The 26,306-nt window shown below is 37.7% G+C and overlaps 1 protein-coding gene across 1 annotated transcript in view; it reads left to right on the forward strand.

Moving 5' to 3' along the window:
- The window catches only part of TFB1M (transcription factor B1, mitochondrial), a 68,300-nt gene that overhangs the window by 11,241 nt on the left and 30,753 nt on the right, over positions 1 to 26,306 (forward strand). Inside the window, exons 3-5 of the mRNA XM_044761789.2 lie at positions 5,528 to 5,636; positions 6,971 to 7,122; positions 16,625 to 16,744. Of these exons, the coding sequence (XP_044617724.1) occupies positions 5,528 to 5,636; positions 6,971 to 7,122; positions 16,625 to 16,744 (381 nt within the window). The remainder of the gene's footprint in view (positions 1 to 5,527; positions 5,637 to 6,970; positions 7,123 to 16,624; positions 16,745 to 26,306) is intronic.

Raw genomic sequence — 26,306 nt, forward strand, 5'->3', positions numbered from 1 at the left:
GCTACTTTTGTTTTAAAACAGTTCTATATTAAAGATGTTTAAATAATAGGAAAAAATTCTTACATCTTAACCCCTGTAGTTAGTCTTTTGACTGTTCCTCATCCGTATTTCCATTTAGTATCATTTTCTTTCTGCCTGAAAGAATTCTCTTAGCCTTTCCTTAGTGCGGGTCTGTTGGTGATGAATCTTTCAGCATTTGTATGTCTGAAAAAGTGTTTTATTTTGCCTTCATTTTTGAAAAACATACTAGTAGTTTCTTTCAGTACTCCAAAGATACTACTATGCTCAATTCTCACTCGCATTGTTTCTGACAAGAAATCTCTTGTCATCCTCATCTTTGCTTGTCTGCTTTTTTCTCTGGCTACTTTTAAGATTTCCTCTTTATCACTGGTTTTGAGCAGTTTTGTCGCGATGTGCCTTGGTGTCATTTTCTTTGTGTTTCTTGTGTGTGGGGCTCCTTAACCTTCTTGGAGCTGCAGGTTTTCCTATGCTTCCTGTTGTCCGATGTGTGAAAATTGGTTCATCTATTTTGTCCATCTTTTATTTGTTAAGGCAGAAGAGTATATCTGGTCCCTTATATTGCATCTTGGCTGGAGTGAGAAGCTCTAGGATTCTTCTTAAGTGTTATGTGCTTATTTCATGGAATTTTGGCAATAGTACATCTTCGATTATTGTTAGTATTGCCTCTAGGTTTTATAATGGGTAAACAGAGTGGTTATTTCTACTTGATAGGCAAAGTGGAAAGTTCATGGGATTGAGAATCAAATAGGCTTGTGTTCAGGTCTCACATATGGCATGTACCAGCTTTGTGACCTTGAGCTTGCTGTTGAAACTTTTTTAGCTTCAGCTTCTCATCTGCAGCATGGGAATAATAGTTATCTTTTGTGGTTATTGCAAGGATAGATAGAAATTTATGTAAAAAGCCTGGCATATTGCCAGTAGCCAATAAACATTTGCTATGATAATTATTCCCATTCCCCATCATCTTATAAAGGGACATATAAAGTGATTTAGTCATCCTGGCAAAGGAGCTGTTTTTAATCAGAGATAATAAAAATTTGAAATGCTTTCATCTCAAGCAAATTTTTAAAAAGGGAGATTGCCTGACTTTCTGTTGTGAGATGATTACATACTTTACACACATAACTTACTTGATATAGATATAACCATAATTAATCATAACATAGACAGAACTCAACAACTAAGCAAAAGGTAGCTTACAGCCAAAGTGATTTCCTAGTCCACTGCAAATTGGAAGTACAGAGATCAGTGCTAGAAACTGACCCACTCACAACGGCAAGAAGTTATTACTGTGGCAGACAAGCTATGAAAAGCAAATATAAAAACTGAAAAAAGCGCACTAGTAAAAGATCATAACCATTAAGGCTGGTACTCTACTGACAACAGTGACCCAAGTCATCAAGGAAAGGGTGAAATTGGGTTCATTGTTGTTAGCTTAAGGGAGAGAAGCATGCGATATAGTTTAGAAAGATTTCCACCTGTAAGTTTCTTTTTAAGAAATGTTAACACTTCAAGGAGTAAACATTGGTTGAATAGAAAAATGTGCTAAATCAAACATCTAATTCCTTGATGAGGCTGAGTAAATGAGTTTCTCCTGTACATGTTCTGGTCCTGTTTAAAAAGCAAAGCAAGGGGCCGGCCCAGTGGTGTAGTGGTTAAGTTCGCAGGTTTGAATCCCCAGCACGGACATACACACCACTCATCGAGCCATGCTGTGCTGGCATCCCATATAAAATAGAGGAAGATTGGCACAGATCTTAGCTCAGCCACAATCTTCCTAAAGCAAAAAGAGGACGGTGGCAACAGATGTTAGCTCAGGGCCAATCTTCCTCAAAAAAATAAAAAATGAAAAGAATATAAAGCAAAGCAAGTTGACTTTTTGAAATTATGCCATAATCTTCACCCTCGAAAGAGTCTATTGTAACATTATCTTAAATTCTATTAGTCTAACAGTATGACTCTTTTCTGTGTATTCTAGTAAGAATAAAAATTTTATTTTTCACCTCTCATATTGCGTATTGTAGATTCCTTCATTCTCATGTAGTTTACCTAACAGTTTGCCCAGCCCTCATTTCAGCAGTGTTTGGGTTTCTACTGTGTGGCAAGTCAGGAAGAAGGTAATACCCTGGGCTGTGAAAGGAATGCTTAGCCCACTGTACAGTGTTGGCTGCCATGAGCCCTCGCCATGAGAAGGTCGCATAAAACACACAAAATAGCTATTCGATACTGTTTTTCGTTCTCAAGGAATTTATAATTGTGCGTAAGTTCCAAGACTTGCGTAAATTCTTTCTTCATCAAATTAGATCACCAAGAAACTACGTAGAAGGACTGTCGTTACTTGCCTTCCGCAGAAAAGCCTTCACTAAGCCTTGACTTGTTAGAGGAGAGAGATTTTTAAGTGACCATATGAACAATACTTCTGTGTTTTTCTCATTTTTATTAAAGACATTCTCCATTATTTTGTTCCAGGTACCCTTTGGAAAACCTATTTAATACCAGAAAAAAAACATTTTCTCTCTTGGAGACTTGATATAAGTACTTGATATAAGTACTTCCAATAGAGAATAAGAATTACATAATTCACTATGTCAGTCGTGAGAGCTAACATCTCGAGGATTGTTGGCTCGTATGATTTACATGCATGCTTCTCCTTTGCATGGTTTTGGTTTTCTGTTTCTTCTTTTACAGCCTTATTTAATGAATGGCTTTTACTCTAAGCTTACTTACATCTCATTTTGAAAGAATATAGGATTGAAAACTAAAATAAAAATGATAGAACAATTTAAGAGTGTCTGTAAAAATACTCATTTGGCTGTAATCAAGTGTCTGCATTCATAGTCAGCTGTGCCTTTGAGCACATTACGAGGTAACATCTCCAGGGTTTTGAAGTGTAATGCACAGTGTTATTCTTGAAGGGCTGTAATAGTGATCTTTTCCACCCCTCCACCGTGCTCCAATATCATTATGATAATAAAAACATTTTTCTCTGTTAGCGGTTGGTTAGAAAGTCCTTCTGTGTCTCTGCTGAGTATCATTAGGTGTTTAAATGGCTGTTGTCTGTAATCATACTATCATTTCAGTTTGTGTGGCGCTTTTTCCCCTGATAATTGCTGCAGGGCCCTCACGTAAAGCTGTGAGCTCCAGCCTCCATTCTTTCTGCAGTGGGGAGTTGGGAAGGGGAAGCAACTACAAAGTAGTCATGGAAGAGGGAGACGTTTTAAAGAATGAGAGGGTTTGCTTTGTCATTGACTGAGACTTAAGCCTGAAGGGGAGTCCCAAAGAAACATAATAGAAAGGGAACTTTAACCCTATGAAAGGAAGGTGAATGTGAATTATATCAGTTTTCTGGTATGCAGCTGTGTGTGTCAATGTGGAAAAAAATAATATTCCAGATGTGGTTATCAGAGCATGTAAATTAATGCCAAAGAGCCAAGTTTACATTGTTAGGTTTTAGTCTTAATTACTAATTACTTTTCTATATATTGACATCGTGAAACATAAGCTTTTAGTTCTGCCTTTTTGTTTTTGGTATGCTAATTTGTTTTGTTTTAATTATATGAGGCATAATTATAGAAACAAATTCTAATGTTCTTCATTGACGGTAAATTCTATTATTAAATACACAGGTTTTCTACAGTAACAGCCTGTCGCATGGAGAACTATCTCCTTATTTACAGTATATTGAAGTTATTATGTTTTCTAAGATTTATTGTCTGGAACTCATCAGATTAAGTTTTAGCAAATCATGGTAATTTAAAATAATCTGTAAGTACAGTAATATCAGAGGTATGCAGTTATTTTTACTAAATTACCATGACTAAACATAGCAAACTGGATGATTCCCACACTTAAAATGTTTAGCCTTTTACCAATATAGGCATTTCAGCCATGTATTTCTAAAACAAACGTTACGTGTATAATTCTGCCTATCAGTGAAATAAATCTTTGCAAGTTTCTTGACCTTAGAAATTTTGGGAGCCAAAAGTCTCAAAGGCTAGCAGAGGAAGTCTCCAACTTGACAGAAAATTGAATGCCGTTTGGTCATTTACTTGTTCATTCACTCATCAAATATATATGAAGCCCCTACTATGGACTATTGTAGCTGCAGGCCCGTGAGGTAGAAGGAGACAGGTGCTGCCCTTAAGGAGCCTATGTTGTTGCAGGGAGAGAACCCTGTATGGACATCATTGTGGTCCAGTGTGTTTTAAGTGCTATAAAGACGCACGTGCAAGGCACAGTGTTGACCCAAAGGTAGGAGGAATCTACAGCCTGGGTGCCTTGGTCCAGTGTCTCCTCTCTGGCTTATGTGATGTTTCTTTCATCCTTCCTGTCAGCTGCCTGAGTTAGGCAAGGAGAGAGTTAGGAGAGGAAGTCAGCTTTAATTGAGGACCAATTGAAAAGCAAGACCCCGGGGTGCTCAGGGCAGAAATGCCTTGAATTGGATGGAGCCGAGGTTCTTTGAGCTCCCTGAGCTGAGACTTACTGTGGGCAGAGGGTCACCTCTTGCTTTTAATTACTTTAGTAATGATGTTTGTTCTTGTTGATTATATTTACTCCCACGTTTTAAACCTTATAAGCTCAGGGACTGCATCTGGTTTCTCTGGTTTTTTTACCAAGGACTTTGAGAATCAAGTTTGTGTTGGGTACAGGGGCACTTAACACAGCATAGATTTATAGACGGCTTAGCTATAGGGCTCATTTTAGCTGGGTGCCGGCACTTTGGTACTGTGAGAGCATTTCTTAAGGTATGGTGCTGAGGTGGATGAAATGAAGAAAAAGAAGATAACAGCGGAATGGGTGCATTTTTTTCTTTTTCTTTTTTACTCAGAAAGACTGAAGGAAAGCACATGGTTAGGAAGGTAGAAATAAGCTAGGAGGTAGCTACTGTTCATGCAGGATGATTCATTAGGTTCAAAGTGCCTGTGGATCAAGAAATATTAAGATTGGGGGCGCTGTGGTCATGTTGAGTGTCTCAGACAGCTCAGCCATGACAAATTACTTTCCTGTTGGCTTGAATCTACCCATGGATTACGTTAAAGATCTTGGTAATACATAGAATCTTTTGTATACATTTAGGCTATAAAGATTTAGTTGAATTGAGCTCATCTTTCATATGCTTTATTCCTAATTAATTGTCAGTACTTCATTATAATGTCCTTAGTCTTTAATTTAAAAACTTACGGATTGAAATTGAGTTTTTGCTAAATTTATACAGAAATACAAATCATTCTGAGGGTCAAAATTATGTTGATATATTATTTGTGAAATTATAAGCTATCGATATACTATTATCTGTTACCATCCCCAGTCATTGCTATGTGTTAAAAGTGAAACGCCACAATTGTCTATTGCAGCAGACACAGTATACTACGAGTTCATTAATGATCACTCCTATTCTCTGGCTTTTCAGGTTGATTTAATGATGCACAGATTTGAAGTAAAAAAAAATTAGTTTCATTCTTCTCCAAAGTGTATGAGCTCATTTTATTGACCTTTTTGTAACTAGATGCTTTCTGATGCAGCACCCGGAAAACTGAGAATTGTCCATGGAGATGTGTTGACATTTAAGATAGAAAGGGCTTTTCCAGAAAGTCTTAAAAGACACTGGGAGGATGGTAAGTGACTTGGGTTGGTTCTCTTATTTTCTTTTGTAATTATTTTTATTACAAATGTTTATATTATTTATTATGTATTACAAATGTTTGTTGTTATACATTTATCTTAAAAATTATCTGAACAGAATTAAGTATTGTGCATTGTAATTTTTTTTTGCTGTTCTACTTTCTTCAAAAATATAAAATCTAATTACTTTTTCTTAATTCTAATTTGTGTCATATTTTTCAAATGGTTTGGGTTCTGTTCACATAAACTTGTCATTTTTATGATACCGTGTAAGGATGGGGTGAACTCTGAAGTGTTACTTTTTCCCAGTGGTGAAAAAGAAATGTTTTAGTAAACTAAGCCACACCCAAGCCTTTGTTGTACCTTTATTTCCATTCTTTTGCATTCGATGACCAACCAAGGCGCTCTTCCTTCGTGGACAGTGTTTACGGGGTTCCTGCTATGTGCCAGCTCTTTGGAATATGTAGGTAGACAGGGTAGGTTTCTTGCCTCCACAACCCCTCAGAACAAATGGAGGAGCGATTTTGGTGCACGCCTGTCTAGCTGCGACTGTGCCTCTGGCCTCTCCACAGCCGGGCTCCTTCGGACTGGTTCCCACTGTCCACCTCCACCTTCCAACATGCCGCTCTCTTCTCAGCACGCTGCCTTCAGGTTTCCGCCCCTGCCCCAGCCACACTTGAGTCACCGTGACATCCTGATTGACTGTTTCAAACCTTGGAGTCCTCCAGCATTCATTTAACTGTTGACTACTGTCTTCTGGAGGATTTCTCTGCTTCTGTCTTCCCTGATACCAGGCCCTCCTACTTTTCCTTTAACGTTATTGGGAGCTTTCTCAAACCTTTGCTGGTGGTTATTTTTCCACCCACCTCTTACGTGTTGTTTCTGAGATTTTTCTTTTGAGGCATCTCTCTTTTCATGCTACAGATTACTGCATTACTCCACTCCTATGGTTTCACTGACCACCTATATAATGCAGACACTTAACATCTTTATGTCCAGCCTGTATCCCCTTCCTGGGCTTCTGACCCTCTGACAGCTTCATCTGGGTGTCCCACAGGCACTTTGACCTCGTCATGTCCGAAGCAAATTCTCTTTTCCCATAAACCAACTCTGAACACTAATTAGGTAGAATTTTTTCCCTTAATAATCCAAAGCTGATTGTGAGAGTATATTGCTTTTGAAGAATAAATGGACTGAAAAAATACTCAGCCATATCTTTTCATATATTTTTGTTTGATGCTATTAATATCCAATTTGATTTTACCCTTAACTAAAATTTATTCAGAATATATATTCATTCCAAGTTGTTTTTTCTTCTGCCATCCAGATCCTCCAAATGTACATATTATTGGAAATCTGCCTTTTAGTGTATCAACTCCACTGATCATCAAGTGGCTTGAAAATGTTTCTCGTAGAGATGGACCTTTTGCTTATGGCAGAACCCAGATGACATTGACTTTTCAAAAGGAAGTGGCAGAGGTAAGTTTCAACTTTTTCTGGCTATTTTATCACATGATCAAATTCAAAATAATACTGCATTAAGTAAATACTCCTTTATACACACAGAAAAACCCAACAACAGCTTAACCAAAAATCAAACATGTAATGATGATGACAGATGTGACTGCAGTAAACTCTCCATGGAGAACGTGATTGACATCATGACATTCAAGAAGGCAGTATAGTAAATGTAGGATGGAGTGGCCATACAACAACTGAAGAAAGACGAAACTGTGGGATGTTGGTGATACATTAGTACATAGGGATTAGCACATGGTATGTTAAAATTGATATGTTGAACTTAATGAGAATGTGATAATCAACTTGGAGCTGAGAGAGGGAGGGGGTTTGGTGTCTCATTATTCAGCATATAGACTTCCACTTAATCCCCCACCTCAGCTATGCCTGCGATCCCACAGCGGGAGTGTTCCAGGTTCCCTCTCTAGAAAGTAAACCTACAGGGTAGGCAAGGTCAGTGTTTTAGCTGCAGTGGTTTAAGGAGGGGATCTGCAGACTAAGTGTTTTTAAAAAAATTTTATCGTGACATATAAATACACAAGAGTATATAATGTATATGTATGGCTTAATAGAAAGACAGTCAAATCCCTACCCCCAGTCAAATTAATAATTAAATTACCAACATCTTTGACACCCTCTTGTATACGTCATTCTGATCGCATCTCCTGTCCCCCATGTACTACCAAGGTAATCAATACCATGAATTTGGGACTTAGCATTCCCTGAGTTGTTTATTACATAGATTCTTATCTATATAATTAATATACTTTAGTTTTGTCCATTTTTGAACTTCATACAAATGGATTCATACAGTATGTATTCTTTTATCCTGAGTCACTCATGTTGGTCATAGCTGTAGTTTGTTTGTAGAGCTGTATACTGCCCACTCTTTAACTCTGTCATAATTTATCCATTCTCCTCTTTTGGGACCCTGAATTTGTTTATATTTTGTTACTACAAAGAAAACTATCATAAACATTGTTATATTTATGTCAGCTGGAGCATATAGGCAAGATTTCTCTAGGGTGATACCCGGAAGTGACAATGCTGGATCATAAGGTCTGCAAATCTTCACCCTTGCTGGATAATTCGAAATTGTTCTCTAGTCGTTATGCCCATTTATATTCCCACCAACAGTGTGTGTGAGTTCATTTTGCTCAGTATCCTTTTCAGTACGTGCTATTACCAAACTTAGGCATTTTTGTTAACCTGGGAAGAATGTGTCACTGTGGTTTTCTTTTGTCTTTTGCTGATTTTTAATGAAATTGAGCACCATTTTACATGTTTATTGGCCTTTTGGATAACGTGTTCTGTGAAGTGCTTGTCTCTTACCCGTTTTTCTGTTGGGTTGCTTGTCTCTCTCATGATTTGAAGGAGTTCTTACATATTCTTCATACTAGTTCTTTATTAATTAAATGTGTTGCCAATTTCTTCTTCCACTCTATGGTCTGTTATTGTTGTCTTTTTGCAATTTTAAATTTATGGTTAGTGCTTTTTGTATTTTGGTGAAGAAATCCTTTTATATCCTGAGATTGTGGAGATAGTCTTCTCTTATCTTGTAGAAGCTTTATTGTTTTACCTTTCACATTTATATCTATAATCCACTTGGGATTGATTTTTCTGTTTGGTTGAAGTAGAAGCCAATTTTGCTATTTCTAACATATCCCAGTTAATTCAACACCATTTATTGAAAAGTTTGCCCTTCACTGACCTCTATCAAAACCTCTGACGTAATGACAAAGCTTATATAAGCATTGGTCTGATTAGAGACACCAAGAAGACAGATGATGTGAAATCCAGGAAGCAGAAGGCCCAATATAGAAGCTGGAGGAGCGAATCCTCAGGAAGAACATTCAGTTCACATCAGAGCAGATCAAGAATTTGACAGAATACCTGTCATGTTTAATACATTGAAAGAGTAGTTGTACAAGTTTGGGAGAGTTTAGGATTGAATTAGTGATAAATAAATAGAAAACTAAATACAGTAGGGATTGAAGCAAATAAAAGATACCATTATTGAAAAGAGAAGTAAAAAATAACATTTGGAGGTACATAATTGTTTATTTTGGAAACCTAAGGCAAAAAGAGGGACCTATATAAAAATAACCACAAAACTTTACCAAGAGTCTCCAAAGATCACTGAGATACGTCAACAGAAATATCAAAACCCTGGAAGGAAAAATTTTTATTGTAAAGATGCTTACTTTTCCAAATTATGTTTTTCGATAATGTCTTGAGATGTAGTTGAGTTCCAGGGGTCATCTTAAGGAATGGACCTGCAAGAATAGATACAAAATTTTGAAAAAGAAGAGTGATGAGGGAAGACTTACTTATCTAATATTAAAATGTGTTGTAAAGCTCTAATAATCGAAGCACTGTGACACAGCATGAAACAGATCAGTGAAGAGATTAGAAGGCCCAGAATCAGACAACTTAGTGTCTAATAATAATCAGATCATAATCAGGGGAAAAGAAGAATTACTTAGCAAATACATGGATATTTGGTTAACTCTTAGGAAAAAATTTAGTAGTTCACTATATATAGAAGTTGATTACAATTACTGTGTCTTGAAATTCACCACTCTTTTCTGCAATGGCTAATCTGTTGTTAATTTTACTCAATTTATTTTATTTTATTTTGCTGAGGAAGATTAGCCTTGAGCTAACATCTGTTGTCAATCTTCCTGGGTTTTTCTTGCTTGAGGAAGATTAGCCCTGAGCTAACGTCTGTGCCAGTCTTCCTCTATCTTATATGTGGGTTGCCACCACAGCATGGCTGACACGTGGTGTAGGTCCATGCTCAGGATCTGAACCCATGAACCCAGGCCACTGAAGCAGAGGGTGCCAAGCTTAACCACTGTGCCAAGGGATTGACCCCATTTACTCAATTTATTTTTTATTTCAGATATTATATTTTTATCTCTAGAAGTTCTGTCTAGGTTCTTATTTATCTTCCCTTTCTCTGCTCATTATGTTCCTGCTTTCCTTGGCATCTTTGCGTATAAGTATAATATTTAAAAGAGCTGTTTTAAGATCTTTGCCTACTAATTTCATTACTTCTGTTATTTCTGCACTGTTTTACCAGTTGATTTTGTGTCTCTGTGTGAGTGTGAGGAAGACTGGCCCTGAGCTAACATTATTGCCAATATTCTTTTTGCTTGAGGAAGAGTGTCCCAGAGCTAACAGCTGTGGCACTCTTCCTCTGTTTTGTATGTGGGACACAACCACAGCAAGGCTTGATGAGCAGTGTATGGGTCCATGCCCGGGATCCAAACCTGCAAACCCTGGGCCACCAAAGCGGAGCTCGTGAACTTAATCACTACACCACCGGACTGGCCCCCACCACTAGTTGATTTTTTTTCCCTCTTTGCTACATGTCCCATTTTCTCCTGCTTTGCAAGCCTGGTAATTTTTGACAAGATACCAGATATCATGAGTGTTTTTGTGTTTGTTTTTAATGTTGTAGAGGGCTGGATTTTGTTGTATTGGGTTGCATGGTGGGTTTTGTTCCGGTATGTAGATAAGTTACTTGCAGGTTGGTTTGAGGCTTGCTTTTAGGCTTTCTTATGACGGGTCCAGATCCTTTAATCAGAGGCTAAGTCCCACTACTAAGTCACGACCTTTCTGAGGAACCCCCCAGTGCCCTGTGTATTTCAAGGGCTCTCTACTTTAGCTACTGGAAATGCAAACTATTTCTAGCCTTGCGTGAGCTCTGTTCTGTCCTACTGCTTTCTGATGGTTCTGCCTCCCAGCCTCCCAAGGCTTGAGTTAACCTCAGGCACTTACAGATCAGTGCTCAGCCAAAGACTTAAAGGAGCAGATCTCAGGAGCTCTGCTCACTCCCTTCTTCTCCTGCCCCAACCCGTGGCCACATCTCCAGTAGTCAGCCCCGCACATTCTGGCTGCCTTGGCCCCCCAGAACTCCAGCCTCTGTCTCCTCAGGTCAGGGAGCGCTCTGGGCTCTGTGTTCCTCTTCCCTGTGCTGCAGCCTGAGAATGGCCCCCAGGTGTAAGCTTCTGTCACTGATCACGGTCCCATGCTGCCTGTTGTCCAGTTTATGAAAACTGTTGTTTCATGCATTTTATTCAGCTTCATAGTTGTTTCTGTAAGCAGCTTTTTAATATCAGAATTCCTTTGAGAATGGATTATATACTACATTAGTTCAGTTCTTTAGATGCCTTCTTTTCAAATAATGTATGAGTCTATCATAAGAATTTTGTTTCTTATATACATCTCTCTCTTTTAAGCCCTTTAGAGCAGTGGTTCTCATGGAGTGATTTGCCTCACCCACCCCTTAGGGACATTTTTAGTTGTCACAACTAGGGGGAGGAGCTTCTGGTGTCTAGTGGATAGAGGTTAGGGATGCTGGTCAACATCTTTCCGTGCACAGGACAGTCCCCCACAACAAAGAATTATTCAGCATTAACCATCCCAAAATGTCAATAATGCTGAGGTTGAGAAACTGCTTTAGAGTACTTGGCCATAAAATCCATCACAAGAATGTAGGACCCTTTTGCATTTGTGAGGGACTCTAAGATGCCATCCCACTTTCCTAAGTTTCTTGTCACTTCCTTCTCATGAGTCTGTTCATTCTCTTCTGTTGGTTTGAGTTGAGGGCATGTTAATAGTTTGCTTTGTTGGTTTTCTCAACCTTTAGATTTGTCCTTGGGTTTTTTTCCTAGCTGACATGATGATTATAGTATTTCTGTTCTTGAATAACACAGTAGAGATGCAAAATACCATGTACTCTAATTCTTTTTGGGAAAGAGCAAAGAAACAGGCTTAAAAGATGGAGTAATATTTTCAGTGACTCAGAATGTCAGTGTGGTTGTTAATAATAGTGTTGCTTCGACTTCACCATATGCAATTATTTTTCTTTAACCAAAAAAAGTTGATTTTAATATGAATATTGAGAAGAGTTTATATTGAGTCTATAATTTATGGAATGCTTTAGAAGTATGGGTACCACTGGTCCTCTGACTGATTTTCACATTTTGCAAGTGGAAGTTTCTATGGGAGAATATATAGCGTGATTTTCTTACATACCCTCTCTTTGTTCTTGACACTGTCTTATTTGTAATTTTGTATTTTAGCCACGGAAAACATTTTTAAATAAATATTTTCTTTGCTTGGCTTTGTGAGTTACAAAACAGAAATAAATGAGCACAGTCCCCTTACTCGCTTCTCTCTAGGACTGCAGGGTGGAAGTGTAGGCATTCAGTGCACACACATTAAGGGACACACAGACTATATAAAGTTACAGCTCATAAAGTAGAATCAGACTGTGTAGCAGTAACGAGACCTTAACAAATCTCATCTGACCTCATTTTATAGATGATGAAACCGAGGCTCAGAGTTGTTTAATGTCTTCCAGAAGGTCATGGAGCCAGTGACAGAGAATGCTGAACTTGAACACAGGTCGCATGTTTTCTGCTGAAGTCATGGTGTTCAAGTCCTTCATGTGAGCGGCCTGTGGGCTTTGCTTTCTGGGTCCAGCATCAGCCTCCTTATCTCCTGCCCTCTCTGGGGACCCTGGCTGTTGAATGGTCACATCCCTAGCAGGGAGAGAGTCACCTCTCTGTTAATTATCTAGTTCTTACTGTCCTTGATATTTGGCTGTGTAGCTTCTCAAGTATAAGCCCTATTTTTCTACTTAAAATTATTTTAGATGAATAAGAAAAAAAATAACACTGTCCTTGCGAATTCTTTGACCCCTTGTTTTTCTTATACTCAGTCGGAATGCTTAAAAGCTCAAGGGTTAGAGGTTTCCTTTTACTGAAAAATTAACTGGTTTGGTTTCCTGGCCTTTGCTGTTAAAATCTTCTATCTCGACTTTGAATTTTCATAGCTTTACCTATAATGTATGTATCAGAGAAATGTCAATTCATGTTTGAATGGTTGATCGACCATTTAACTCTTAAGCTAGCTTTTAGTGAAGTCTTTTGCAAAGCTCTCCGGTTTGAATTGTTCCGTAATGAGTTAGGGCAGGTGTGTGTGCTGCTTTCTTCTAAATTAAAACCTAGGATTCACGTGTTTTCATCTCCACACCCTGGGTGTGTTTGCTCCAGAGATTGGATGGGTCAAGTTAGTGGGTCAGGATACCCTGTGCCCTGGCAGGACTGGATGCATAGTGCTCTACGTGAAATGTTCTGAAACGTGTCTTTATATCAAATTAGCTTACCCTGTGCCTCACTGCTTTGCTTTTTGGTTAAAGTGATTTTTAAATTCTCTTGCATTCACCAGTGCAAACAGACCTTTCAGATGTAAAGTGAAAAATTGGAAGAAAATCCAGGTTGAAATAATAATTTTTAATCTGGGCATTTCTTTTGGTTTATTTCGAATTTTGTGATTATGTTCATGCTAGATTTTAGTTTTATACAGCTGTTTGAATTGAGCCAGTTTGCACAATGCATTTTGAATTTTATACCAGTGGTAAAATTAAGCTCTTTTTCTTTCTTTATGAAGAACTAGAAATATTTTTGACTATTTGATCCATAAGCTTATTCTTTAACTTAAATCTGTACTTCCATTGTTTGTCTTTATGTTTTTTATATTTGCTTGAGAATATATGTATTTGTTGGTTTTACATTTTAGTAGGGAAGAGTTTGTTTTGTCACGTGTAGTGTAGCAACTCATTACTTGTCTTGAACTCAACTTCCCAATAATTTCAACTCTCCAAATACAGGCAAGAGCCAGGTAACTTAAAATAAAAAGGCATGAGATAAGGGATGGCTTCTGAGTAAGAAAGTAGATGCGACCAAACGTGCAGTTAATTTTGCCCATAGGAAATTTTCTCGGTATCTCAGATTAAAACCTATGTTTTCATCTTATTTAAGGCAGATCTCTTACAAGCCAAATTATGTGGTTTTCATGCCCACAGCAGGTTAGAAGCAGCAAAGTAAAAGGAACTGTTAGAGCTTGGCATGACAGTGATGCAGCAAAGAGAAAACCCAGTGCGGTAAATACAACTCAGAAAGCACAGTGTCTGTTTAGCGAGGAGGCACGCTGCTGGCTTACCAGCTCCAGGATTATCCCAGTCATCGTTGGTATTTTATTGTTGACCCTCTGTCATTCAGAAGAGGTTTAGAATGTCCAGTGAGCTCTTAGAACACAGAGAAGCAGAATGCATTTTAGAAAGATGGTATGCCTAATTTTATTTTACCCGTGACTTAGCTTGGTCCAACCCTAACATATTGCCGTAGTTTTCATAGCTTTTTTTAAGAAGTAAAATATTGTAGATGGGGTTGGAGCCGTTCTCCATCCCCTTTCTTTTTCTCCTGAGTTGTACCATCTTAAAATTTATATTCATCATTCCCTTGCACGTGTTTTACCTTCATCTCAGTTATAGATACACACACAGAGTGAACAGTAAGTTATCTTTTGAAGTTTTTATACAAATGGAGTCATGCTGTACTTATTTTCTGCCACTTAATTTTTTTATTCTACTTTGGGGTATATGTTGGTAACCCTATTATTCACTTTCACTATCCTTTAGTATTCCAGTCAGAATTGCCACAATTTACTTATTCATTCACCTGTTGATGGACCTTTGTTTTTCCACTTTTCTTGATGCTTCACACCATGTTGCAGTGCGCATTCTTCTGCATATCTGTTGGGGAGTATGTAAGCTCTTCTCTAGGACGTACTTCTGAAGGTAGACTGGAAGGATCAGAAGGGTTGACTCGGCTTCACCTTTACTCTGTATATTGCCAAATTGTGGTCCAAAGTGCTCGTGCCTATTTTCCCTCTCACTAGCAGTGTCCTCTTGCCATGTCCTTGCCTTTACTTGGTTCTGTTTAAATTATTTTCATTTCGTGCATGTGAACTTGTATCTCATTATGGCTTTAATGTGCATGTCCCTAATTTGTAATCTGCTTGAAGACAGTTCATGGTTCATTTGTGTTGCTCTTATCATTTCTTACCATATTTTCTATTAGTTGTTTGTCTTTTGATTATTGATCTGTAGGTGTTTCTTCTATATTCTGAACACTAATCCTTTATCAGATGTATGAGTTTCAAATACCTTCTGTCAGTCTGTGACTTATCTTTTTTTTTTTAAGAATTGTTACCTGAGCTGGCATCTATTGCCAATCTTCTTTTTTTTTCCTCCTGCCTTCTTCTTCTCCCCGAAGCCCCCCAGTACGTAGTTGTAGGTCCTTCTAGTTGTGGCATTTGGGACACCACCTCAGCGTGGCCTCTTAAGTGGTGCTAGGTCCGTGCCCAGGATCCAAACCGACAAAACCCCAGGCCACTGAAGTGGAGTGCGTGAACTTAACCACTTGGCCATGGGGCTGGCCCCTGTAACTTATCTTTATAGGGTTTTTATTATACAGACGTCTTTACTTTTAATAGAACAAAATATATCAGGCTTTTCTTTTATGGCTTCTGCCTTTACATCTCTAAGTTCTTCCCTACTGTGGAGGTCATAGATATTTACTAAGAAAAATTTTTTAAAGTTTTGCTTTTCACTCACTTGGCATTTATTGTTGGTTATAGTACAAGACAGAGACCTGCTTTGCCCCCTGTAGACACCTACTTGTACTAGCATCACTTGTTGAATGATCACTTTCCCCTGAGCACTTGCTCCATCACATCTGTCACGTATCAAATATCCTCATGTACTGGGGTCCGTTTCTAAGGCTTTTTGTCCCGTTGGTCTGTCTGTGCCTGTAGCAATACCGTACGGCCTTCATTTTGACACCTGGTGGGCTGAGTCACCCCACCTCGTCTTCCCCTCCACGTCCGTTGTCCCTGTTCTTCAGGAGTGTCCTGGCTCTTCTTGGCCCTTTGCTTTTCTGTTTAAAGTGTAATGGAATTTAAAGTTCTTTTTAAAAATCCTTTTGGGATTTTCGTTGAAATTGCACTGTATTTATGAGTTAATTTGTATATACCTGATTTTAAAATAAACATGTTTGGGTGCTTAAAAGAATAAATTCCTAGTTTCTTGTAAAAATCAGTTGTCAAAAACAGCCAATTCTCCAGGAGTTCTGAATAGTCAAGGTTTTATTACGTTTAAATAAAGAAAAGGACACCATTGAAAATGTTCGCTTATATGTTGGAGTAATTCATAAAACTAAAATATTTAAGCATCTTTAGTTCTTCATTATGCTTGCTAATTTCTTCATTCATCAAAGATTTATTGATTACTTGTTTCGTACAGGACTTTCTTCTACAGAAAGTAACGGTGATTTGAAAATCCTCCACAGTCAGTGGCAGGGAGGTTTTCTTACTTGATTTTTGAGTGCATTGTATATGGTATTATTCACAGTTCTTTGATGTACCTCAGTTGATATTGGGGGAGAGTGTTCCCCATGCTGACGACATAATATGTGTCAAATAGCTTATGCTTTTAAACTTTGCATCAAAAAAATCCACCTGGTGTTCATAGATAATGCAGCATTGGCTCCATTCCATCTGACCAGACTGAATTCATTATTTGCTCAAATTCCCTTTTCTTCCATAGAGACTTACAGCCACTACGGGAAGCAAACAGCGCAGTCGCCTTTCCATTATGGCCCAGTACCTCTGCAGCGTGCAGCACGCCTTGACAATTCCAGGTCGGGCTTTCGTCCCCAAACCAGAGGTGAGTTTCTATTTGTTTTAGTATCTGGAATTAGGATTTTAATTATAATCTTTGTTCTTCCGGGGATGTGTCATAGGAAATTCTCTCTTGGATCTGATCTTTATTTATATGCAAACTGTACCATAACTTTTTCTTTACCTCTCCAGAATAAGAACCATAAAAATCACAATGTGGATAGTTAGTTCTGTTCTAATTTTCTCCCCCTTAGATAGAATGACCAAATGTCGAGGTTTGTCCGTGTTGCCCTGGTGGTGGCGGTGGTATTACTATTATTATTATTACCATCATCCCTGTTTATTCTTAAAAGTATCCCAGGATGGAAGATAAGTTATATGGTCACTCAGTCCTCACAAAAAGAAATGAGAATTTTTTGTGATTCTGATAGAGACTTCTGACTAAAGTTATATCAAACGTTATTTATTTATTTATTTTTATTGAAATACAGTTGACATATAACATTGTGTAAATTTAAGGTATACAATATGTTCACTTGATACATTCATATATTGTAATATGATTGCCATTGTAGCGATAATTAGCACCTCTATCATGTTACATAATTATCCTTTCCTTTTGGTAGTTGGAATAATTAAGTTCTAATCTCTTAGCAAGTTTGATTATAATACGATATTGTTGTCTATATTCACTGTACTGTGCATTATATCTCTAGGGCTTGTTTACTACTCATTGTTAGTTTGTGCCCTTAAACGACATCTGTCCTGTCCCACTACCCCCGGCAACCACCATATTATTCTGTTTTCACAAGCTTGGCTTTTTAAATTTCCCCATATAAGTGAGATCATGCAGTACTTGTCTTTCTCTCTCTGAATTATCTCACTTAGTATAATATGCTCAAGGTCCATCCATGTTGTCACAAATGTCAGAATTTCCTTCTTTCTCGTGGCTGAGTAATACTCCATTGTGTACATGTACCACATTTTCTTTATCCATTCATCTGTCGATGACACTTAGTTGTTTCCCTGTCTCGGCTGTTGTGAATAACGCTGCAGTGAACATGGGGTGCAGATGTCTTTTCAAGTTAGTGGTTTCATTTTCTTCAGGTAAGTACCTGGAAGTGGAATTGCTGGATCATACGGTAGCTCTGTGTTTAACTTTTGAGGAATCTTCATACCGTTTTCCATGGTGGCCGTACCGAGTTACATTCCCCCCGAGAGTGCACAAGGGTTCCCTTTTCTCCGAATCGTCGCCAGCACTTTTCTCGTCTTTTTGTTGATAGCCATTCTAGCAAGTGTGAGGTGATGCCTCATTGTGGGTTTGATTTGCATTTCCCTGATGATTAGTGATCCTGAGCATCTTTTCATGTACCTGTTGGCCATTTGGATGTCTTCTTTAGAAAAATGTCTGTTTAGTTCTTCTGCCCATTTTTCAACCAGATTGTGTTTATTTTTGTTGTTGAATTGTATGAGTTCTCTGTATATTTTGGATTTTAACCCCTTATTCAATATATGATTTGCAAAAATTTTCTCCCATTCTGTACATTGCTTTTCTTTTTGTTAATGATTTCTTTTGCTGTACAAAAGCTTTTGAGTTTAATGTAGCCCCATTTGTTGATTTTTTCTTTTGTTCTTTGTGCTTTTTTTTGTCATATCCAAAAAATCATCGCCAAGACCAGCGTCAGGGTGCTTCTTGCCTATGTTTCTTCTAGGAGTTTTATAGTATCAGGTCTTATGTTTAGTCTTTGATCCATTGTGAGTTAATTTTCCTGGGTGGCGTAAGATAGGGGTCCAGTTTAGGGCTCTGCGTGTGTTTATTCAGTTTTGCCAGCACCATTTGTTGAAGAAACCGTCCTTTTTCCGTGGAGTGCTCTTGGCTCTCTTGTCAAATGTTGACTGTATAAACAAGGGTTTAATTCTGGGGTCTGTGTTCTGTTCCATTGGTCTGTGTGTTTTGTGCCAGTGCCCTACTGCTTTTGTTATTGTAGCTTCAAGTGTAGTTTGAGATCAGAAAGTGTGATACCTCCAGCTTTGTTCTTTTTCCTCAGGATTGCTTTGGCTATTCTGGGGCTTTTATGGTTCCCTACAAGTTTTAGAATTGTTTTTTCTCTTTCTGTGAAGAATGCCATTGGTATTTTCATGGGAATTGCATTGAATCTATAGATGGCTCTGGGTAGGCTGGACATTTTAACAATATTACTTCTTCCAATAAATGAACACAAGATGTCTTTCCATTTGTTTGTATCTTGGTCCATTCCTTTCAGCAAAGTCTTGTAGTTTTCATTGTACAGTTCTTTCACTTTGTTGGTTAAATTTATTCCTAAGTATTTTCTTGTTTTTGATGCTGTCATGAATGGGATAGTTTCTTTATTTCTTTTTCAGATTTTTCATCCATAGTATATAGAAATGCTACTGATTTCTGTATGTTGATTTTGTATCCTTCATCTTTACTGAAATTGTTGATCAGTTCAAACAGTGTTTCGCTTGAGTCTGTGTACAGAATCAGATCATCTGCAAATGGCAGCGGTTTTGCTTCTTCCTTCCCAATTCCTATGTCTGTTATTTGTTTCTCTTGCGTAAGTGGTCTACCTAGGACCTCCAGTGCTATGCTGAATAGAGTGGTGAGAGTGGGCATCCTTTTCTTGTCCCTGATCTTAGAGGAAAAGCTTTCAGTTTTTCTCCATTGAGTATAATTTTAGCTGCGGGTTTGTTGTATATGGTCTTTATTGTGTTCAGCTACGTTCCTTCTGTACCCAATGTGCTAAGTGGTTTTTTGTTTTGTTTTGTTTTGTTTTGAGAAAGATTAGCCCTGAGCTAACATCTGTGGCCACCAATTCTCCTCTTTTTGCTGAGGAAGACTGGCCCTGAGCTAACATCCGTGCCCATTTTCCTCTGCTTTACATGTGGGACGCCTGCCACTGCATGGCTTGACAAGCAGTATGTAGGTCCACACCTGGGATCCAAACGGGTGAACCCTGGGCTGGCCCCAATATGCTGAGTGTTTTTGTTATGAAAGGATATTGTATTTTGTCAAATACTTTTTCTGCATCTATTGAGATGACTGTGTGATTTTTATCTTTCATTTTATTAATGTGATGTATTACATTTATTGATTTTTGTATGTTGAACCATCCTGTATCCCAGGGATAAATCCCTCTTGGTTACAGTGTATAGTCCTTTTTATGTGTTCCTTGAATTCAGTTTGCTGATATTTTGTTGAGAATTTTTGTATTTGTATTCATCAAGGGTGTTGGTCCATAGTTTTCGTTTCTTGTGGTGACTTTATCTGGCTTTGGTATCAGGGTAATGCTGGCCTCAGAATGCATTTGGAAGTATTCTCTCCTCCTCAGGTTTTTGGAAGAGTTTGAGAAGGATTGGTGTTAATTCTCGTTTTAATGTTTGGGAGAATTTGCCAGTGAAGTCATCTGCTCCTGAGGTTTTCTCTGTTGGGACGTTTTTGATTACTGATTCAATCTCTGTACTTGTTATCGATCTGTTCAGATTTTCTGTCTCTCCCTGATTCAGTCTTGGTAGTTTATGTGTTTTATAAATTTAGCATTTATTTTAGGTTATCTAATTTGTTGGCATATAATTGTTCATAATAGTCTCTTATGATCCCCTGTATTTCTGTAGTAGCAGTTGTAATGTTTCCTTTTTCATTTCTAATTTTATTTGCATCTTCTCTCTTTTTTTCTTAGTCTGGCTAAATTTTTGTCAATTTTGTTTATCTTTTATGAAGAATCAACTTTTAGTTTTGTTGATCCTTTCTATTTTTCTGCTCTCTATTTCATTTATTTCTCTAATCTTTACTGTTTCCTTCCTTCTGCTAACTTTGTTCTTCTTTTTCTAGTTCCTTGAGGTGTAAGCAAAGTTAGGTTGTTTATTTCATATCTTTTTTTTTTTTTAATGTGGGCATTTATTGCTATAAACATCCCTCTAAGAACTACTTTTGCTGCATTCCATAGGTTTTGATATGTTGTATTTCCATTTTCATTTGTTTTGAGATAGTTTTCTATTTCCCTTTTGATTTCTTTGACCCATTGGTTGTTCAATGTGTGTTGTTTAGTCTCCACGTTTTTAGATTTCCCAGCTTTCCTCTTGTTGATTTCTAGTTTTATACCATTGTGGTCAGAAAAGAGCATGATTTCGATCTTAAATTTGCTGAGATTTGTTTCGCACTCTATTATATGATCTGTCCTGGAACTTGTTTTGTGTGCACTCGAGAAGAATGTGTGTTCTGCTGCTGTTGGATGGAATGTTCTACGTGTGTCTGCTAAGTCCGCTTGTTTTAGAGTGTGGTTTAATTCCAATATTTTCTTGTTGTTGTTGTGTCTGGATAATCCGTCCATTGCTGACAGTGGCATTGAAGTCTGCTACAGTATTGTTTGCTATTTCTTCCTTTAGATCTGTTAATATTTGCTTAATGTATTTTGGTGCTCTGATGTTGGGTGCGCATATATTTACAACTGTTATATCTTCCTGATGTATTGACCCCTTTGTATGGTGACCTTTTTTGTCTCTTGTTAGCGTTTTTGGCTTGAAGTCTATTTCATCTGATGTGAGTATGGTTGCACCTGCTGTCTTTTGGTTTCCCCTTACATGGAATATGCTCTTCCAACCCTTCACTTTGAGCCTGTGTGTGTCTTTAGAGTTGAAATGCATTTCTTGTAGGAGCATATAGTTGGGTCTTGTTTTTTATCCATCTGGCCGCTCTCTGCCTTTTGATTGCTGAATTCAGTCCATTTATATTTAGAGTGATTATTGATGTGTAATGATTTACTGTTGCCATCTTATCATTGGCCTTGTGGTTCTTTTGGGTCTCCATTGTTTCTTTTTCCCTGTTTCTATGTATGTTTCTTAAGTGGTGGTTTTCCATGGTGATTTGCTCTGTCTCCCCTTTTATTCTCTGTGTCTGTCCTCTAGATTTTTGCTTTCTGATTACCATGTGGCTTACATAAGCATCTCATAGATAAAATAAGCCTTCTTTTGCTGAGAGTACCCTATCTTCATTCTCTTATAGAGGTTCCACCCTTTTATTCCTCTTTTATATTTTTGATGTCACAATTTACCTCTTTTTATACTGTGAATTCATTGAGAATTATAGTAGCTGTAGTTTTTGATGCTCTTTTCCTATGTCTTTACACTCGAACTAAGTGGTTAATACACCATTCTAACATAGAGTTACAGGTTTCTAATTTTGTTTGTTTTTCACCTTTGCTAGAGTATTGTATACTTTCAGTTGCTTTTGGGTCACTAATTAGCATCTTCATTTTAGCTTAAAGAACTACTTTGAGCACTTCTTGCAAGGCAGGTCTAGTGGTGGTTTACTCTCTCAGTTTTTTTTTTTTTTTGGGGGGGTTTTGTTATTCTTTTGTGTGTGTGTGTGTGTGTGTGTGTGTGTGTTTTATTAATGTTATGATAGATTACAACCTTGTGAGATTTCAGTTGTACATTTTTGTTAGTCATGTTGTGGGTACACCACTTCCCCCTTTGTGCCCTCCCCCCAACCCCCCTTTTCCCTGGTAACCACTGATCTGATCTCCTTATCAATATACTAACTTCCACCTATGAGTGGAGTCATATAGAGTTCGTCTTTCTCTGACTGGCTTATTTCACTTAACATAAAACCCTCGAGGTCCATCCACGTTGTTGTGAATGGGCCAATTTTGTCTTTTTTTATGGCTGAGTAGTATTCCATTGTGTATATATACCACATCTTCTTTATCCAATCATCAGTTTCTGGGCATGTAGGCTGGTTCCACATCTTGGCTATTGTAAATAATGCTGTGATGAACATAGGGGTGCAACGGACTCTTGAGATTTCTGATATCAGGTTCTTAGGATAGATACCCAGTAATGGGATGGGTGGGTCATAGGGTACTTCTATTTTTAACTTTTTGAGAAATCTCCATACTGTTTTCCATAGTGGCTATACCAGTTTGCGTTCCCACCAACAGTGTATGAGGGTTCCTTTTTCTCCACAACCTCTCCAACATTTGTCGCTCTTGGTTTTGGATGTTTTTGCCAATCTAACGGGTGTAAGGTGATATCTTAGTGTAGTTTTGATTTGCATTTCCCTGATGATTAGCGATGATGAACATCTTTTCATGTGTCTATTGGCCATATTCATATCTTCTTTTGAGAAATGTCTGTTCATGTCCTCTGCCCATTTTTTGATCGGGTTGTTTGTTTTTTTGTTGTTAAGCAGTGTGAGTTCTTTGTATATTATGGAGATTAACCCTTTGTCAGATAAGTGGCTTGTAAATATTTTTTCCCAGTTAGTGGGCTGTTTTTTTGTTTCAATCCTGTTTTCCCTTGCCTTGAAGAAGCTCTTTAGTCTGATGAAGTCCCATTTGTTTATTCTTTCTATTGTTTCCCTCAACTGAGGAGTTATAGTGTCCGAAAAGATTCTTTTGAAACTGATGTCAAAGAGTGTACTGCCTATATTCTCTTCCAAAAGACTTATTGTCTCAGGCCTAATCTTTAGGTCTTTGATCCATTTTGAGTTTATTTTGGTGTGTGGTGAAAAAGAATGGTCAATTTTCAATCTTTTGCATGTGGCTGTCCAGTTTTCCCAGCACCATTTGTTGAAGAGACTTTCTTTTCTCCATTGTAGGCCCTCTGCTCCTTTGTCGAAGATTAGCTGTCCATAGATGTGTGGTTTTATCTCTGGGCTTTCAATTCTGTTCCATTGATCTGTGGACCTGTTTTTGTACCAGTACCATGCTGTTTTGATCACTGTAGCTTTGTAGTATGTTTTGAAATCGGGGATTGTGATTCTGCTGGCTTTGTTTTTCTTGCTCAGGATTGCTTTAGCAATTCGCAGTCTTTTGTTGCCCCATATGAATTTTAGGATTGTTTGTTCAATTTCTGTGAAGAATGTTCTTGGGATTCTGATTGGGATAGCATTGAATCTGTATATTGCTTTAGGTAGTATGGACATTTTAACTATGTTTATTCTTCCAATCCATGTGCATGGAATGTCTTTCCATCTCTTTATGTCATCGTCAATTTCTTTCAAGAAAGTCTTGTAGTTTTCATTGTATAGATCCTTCACTTCCTTGGTTAAGTTTATCCCAAGGTATTTTATTCTTTTCGTTGCGATTGTGAATGGGATTGAGTTCTTGAGTTCTTTTTCTGTTAGTTCATTGTTAGTGTATAGAAATGCTACTGATTTATGCACGTTAATTTTATACCCTGCTACTTTGCTGTAGTTGTTGATTATTTCTAATAGTTTTTCTATGGATTCTTCGGGGTTTTCTATATATAAGATCATGTCGTCTGCAAACAGCGAGAGTTTTACTTCTTCATTACCTATTTGGATTCCTTTTATTTCTTTTTCCTGCCGAATTGCTCTGGCCAGCACCTCCAGTACTATGTTGAATAGGAGTGGTGAAAGTGGGCACCCTTGTCTTGTTCCTGTCCTCAGAGGGATGGCTTTCAGTTTTTGTCCATTGAGTATGATGTTGGCTGTGGGTCTGTCATATATGGCCTTTATTATGTTGAGGTACTTTCCTTCTATACCCATTTTATTGAGGGTTTTTATCATAAATGGGTGTTGGATCTTGTCGAATGCTTTCTCTGCATCTATTGAGATGATCATGTGGTTTTTGTTTTTCATTTTGTTGATGTAGTGTATCACGTTGATTGACTTGCGGATGTTGAACCATCCCTGTGTCCCTGGTATAAATCCCACTTGATCATGGTGTATAATCTTTTTGATGTATTGCTGTATTCGGTTTGCCAAAATTTTGTTGAGGATTTTTGCATCTATGTTCATCAGTGATATCGGCCTGTAGTTCTCCTTCTTTGTGTTGTCCTTGTCAGGTTTGGGGATCAGAGTGATTTTGGCTTCATAGAATGTGTTAGGGAGTACTCCATCTTTCTCAATTTTCTGGAACAGTTTGAGGAGAATAGGTATTAAGTCTTCTTTGAATGTTTGGTAGAATTCTCCAGAGAAGCCATCTGGTCCTGGACGATTATTTTTGGGGAGGTTTTTGATTACCGTTTCTATTTCCTTACTTGTGATTGGCCTATTCAGATTCTCCATTTCTTCCTGATTCAGTTTGGGGAGATTGTAGGAGTCTAGGAATTTGTCCATTTCTTCAAGGTTTTTCAATTTGTTGGCATATAGTTTTTCATAGTATTCTCTTATGATCTCTTGTATTTCATTGGTATCTGTTGTGATTTCTCCTCTCTCATTCCTAATTTTATTAATTTGCGATTTCTCTCTTCTTTTCTTGGTGAGTCTGGCTAGGGGTTTGTCAATTTTATTAATTCTTTCGAAGAACCAACTCTTTGTTTCATTGATCCTTTCTATTGTCTTTTTTGTTTCAATATCGTTTATTTCTGCTCTTATTTTTATTATTTCCCTCCTTCTACTGACTCTGGGCTTTGTTGGTTCTTCTTTTTCTAGTTCTGTTAGGTGTCATTTGAGGTTGCTTATGTGAGCTTTTTCTTGTTTAGTGAGGTGAGCCTGTATTGCGATGAATTTCCCTCTTAGGACTGCTTTTGCTGCATCCCGAATGGTTTGGTATGTCGTGTTCTCATTTTCATTTGTCTCCAGATAAAATTTGATTTCTTCTTTAATTTCTTCAATGATCCATTGTTTGTTCAGAAGCGTGTTGTTTAGTCTCCACATTTTTGCACCTTTCTCTGTTTTTTTCTTGTAGTTGATTTCTAGTTTAATAGCATTATGATCAGAAAAGATGCCTGATATTATTTCAACTCTCTTGTATTTATTGATGTTTGCTTTGGTTCCCAAAATATGGTTAATCCTTGAGAATGTTCCATGTGCACTTGAGAAGAATGTGTAACCTGCTGTTTTTGGATGAAGTGTTTTATATATATCTATTAAGTCCATCTGGTCTAATTTTTCATTTAATTCTATTATTTCCTTGTTGATTTTCTGTCTGGATGTTCTGTCCATTGGTGTTAATGGTGTGTTGAGGTCCCCTACTATTATTGTATTGTTGTTGATGTCTTCTTTTAGTTCTATTAAGAGTTGCTTTACAAATTTTGGTGCTCCTGTGTTGGGTGCATATATATTTATAAGTGTTATGTCTTCTTAGTGGAGAGTCCCTTTTATCATTATATACTGTCCCTCTTTGTCTTTCTTTATCTGTTTTGCTTTGAAATCTACCTTGTCTGATATTAGTATAGCGACACCTGCTTTCTTTTGTTCATTATTAGCTTGGAGTATTGTTCTCCATCCCTTCACTCTGAGTCTGTGTTTGTCTTTGGGGCTGAGGTGTGTTTCCTGGAGGCAGCATATTGTTGGATCGTGTTCTTTGATCCATCCTGCCACTCTGTGTCTTTTGATTGGGGAGTTCAATCCATTTACATTTAGAGTGATTATTGAGATGTGGGGGCCTACCACTACCATTTTGTGTCTTGTTTTCTGGTTTTCTTCAATTTCCTTTGTTTCTCGTCCCATGGTTTAATCTGTTCTGATGAAGAGCTGCTACTCTCTGTTGTTGTCCTTCTACTTATCTCCTCTGCTCTTGGTTTTGTAGCCCCTTTCCTTTTCTGGGTTTTTCAGGAATGAGGGTTTTCCTGAGGATTTCCTGAAGAGGAGGTTTTGTGGCAATGAACTCCCTTAATTTTTG

Source organism: Equus asinus, chromosome 1 (assembly GCF_041296235.1).
Source record: "Equus asinus isolate D_3611 breed Donkey chromosome 1, EquAss-T2T_v2, whole genome shotgun sequence".
NCBI lineage: Eukaryota > Metazoa > Chordata > Mammalia > Perissodactyla > Equidae > Equus > Equus asinus.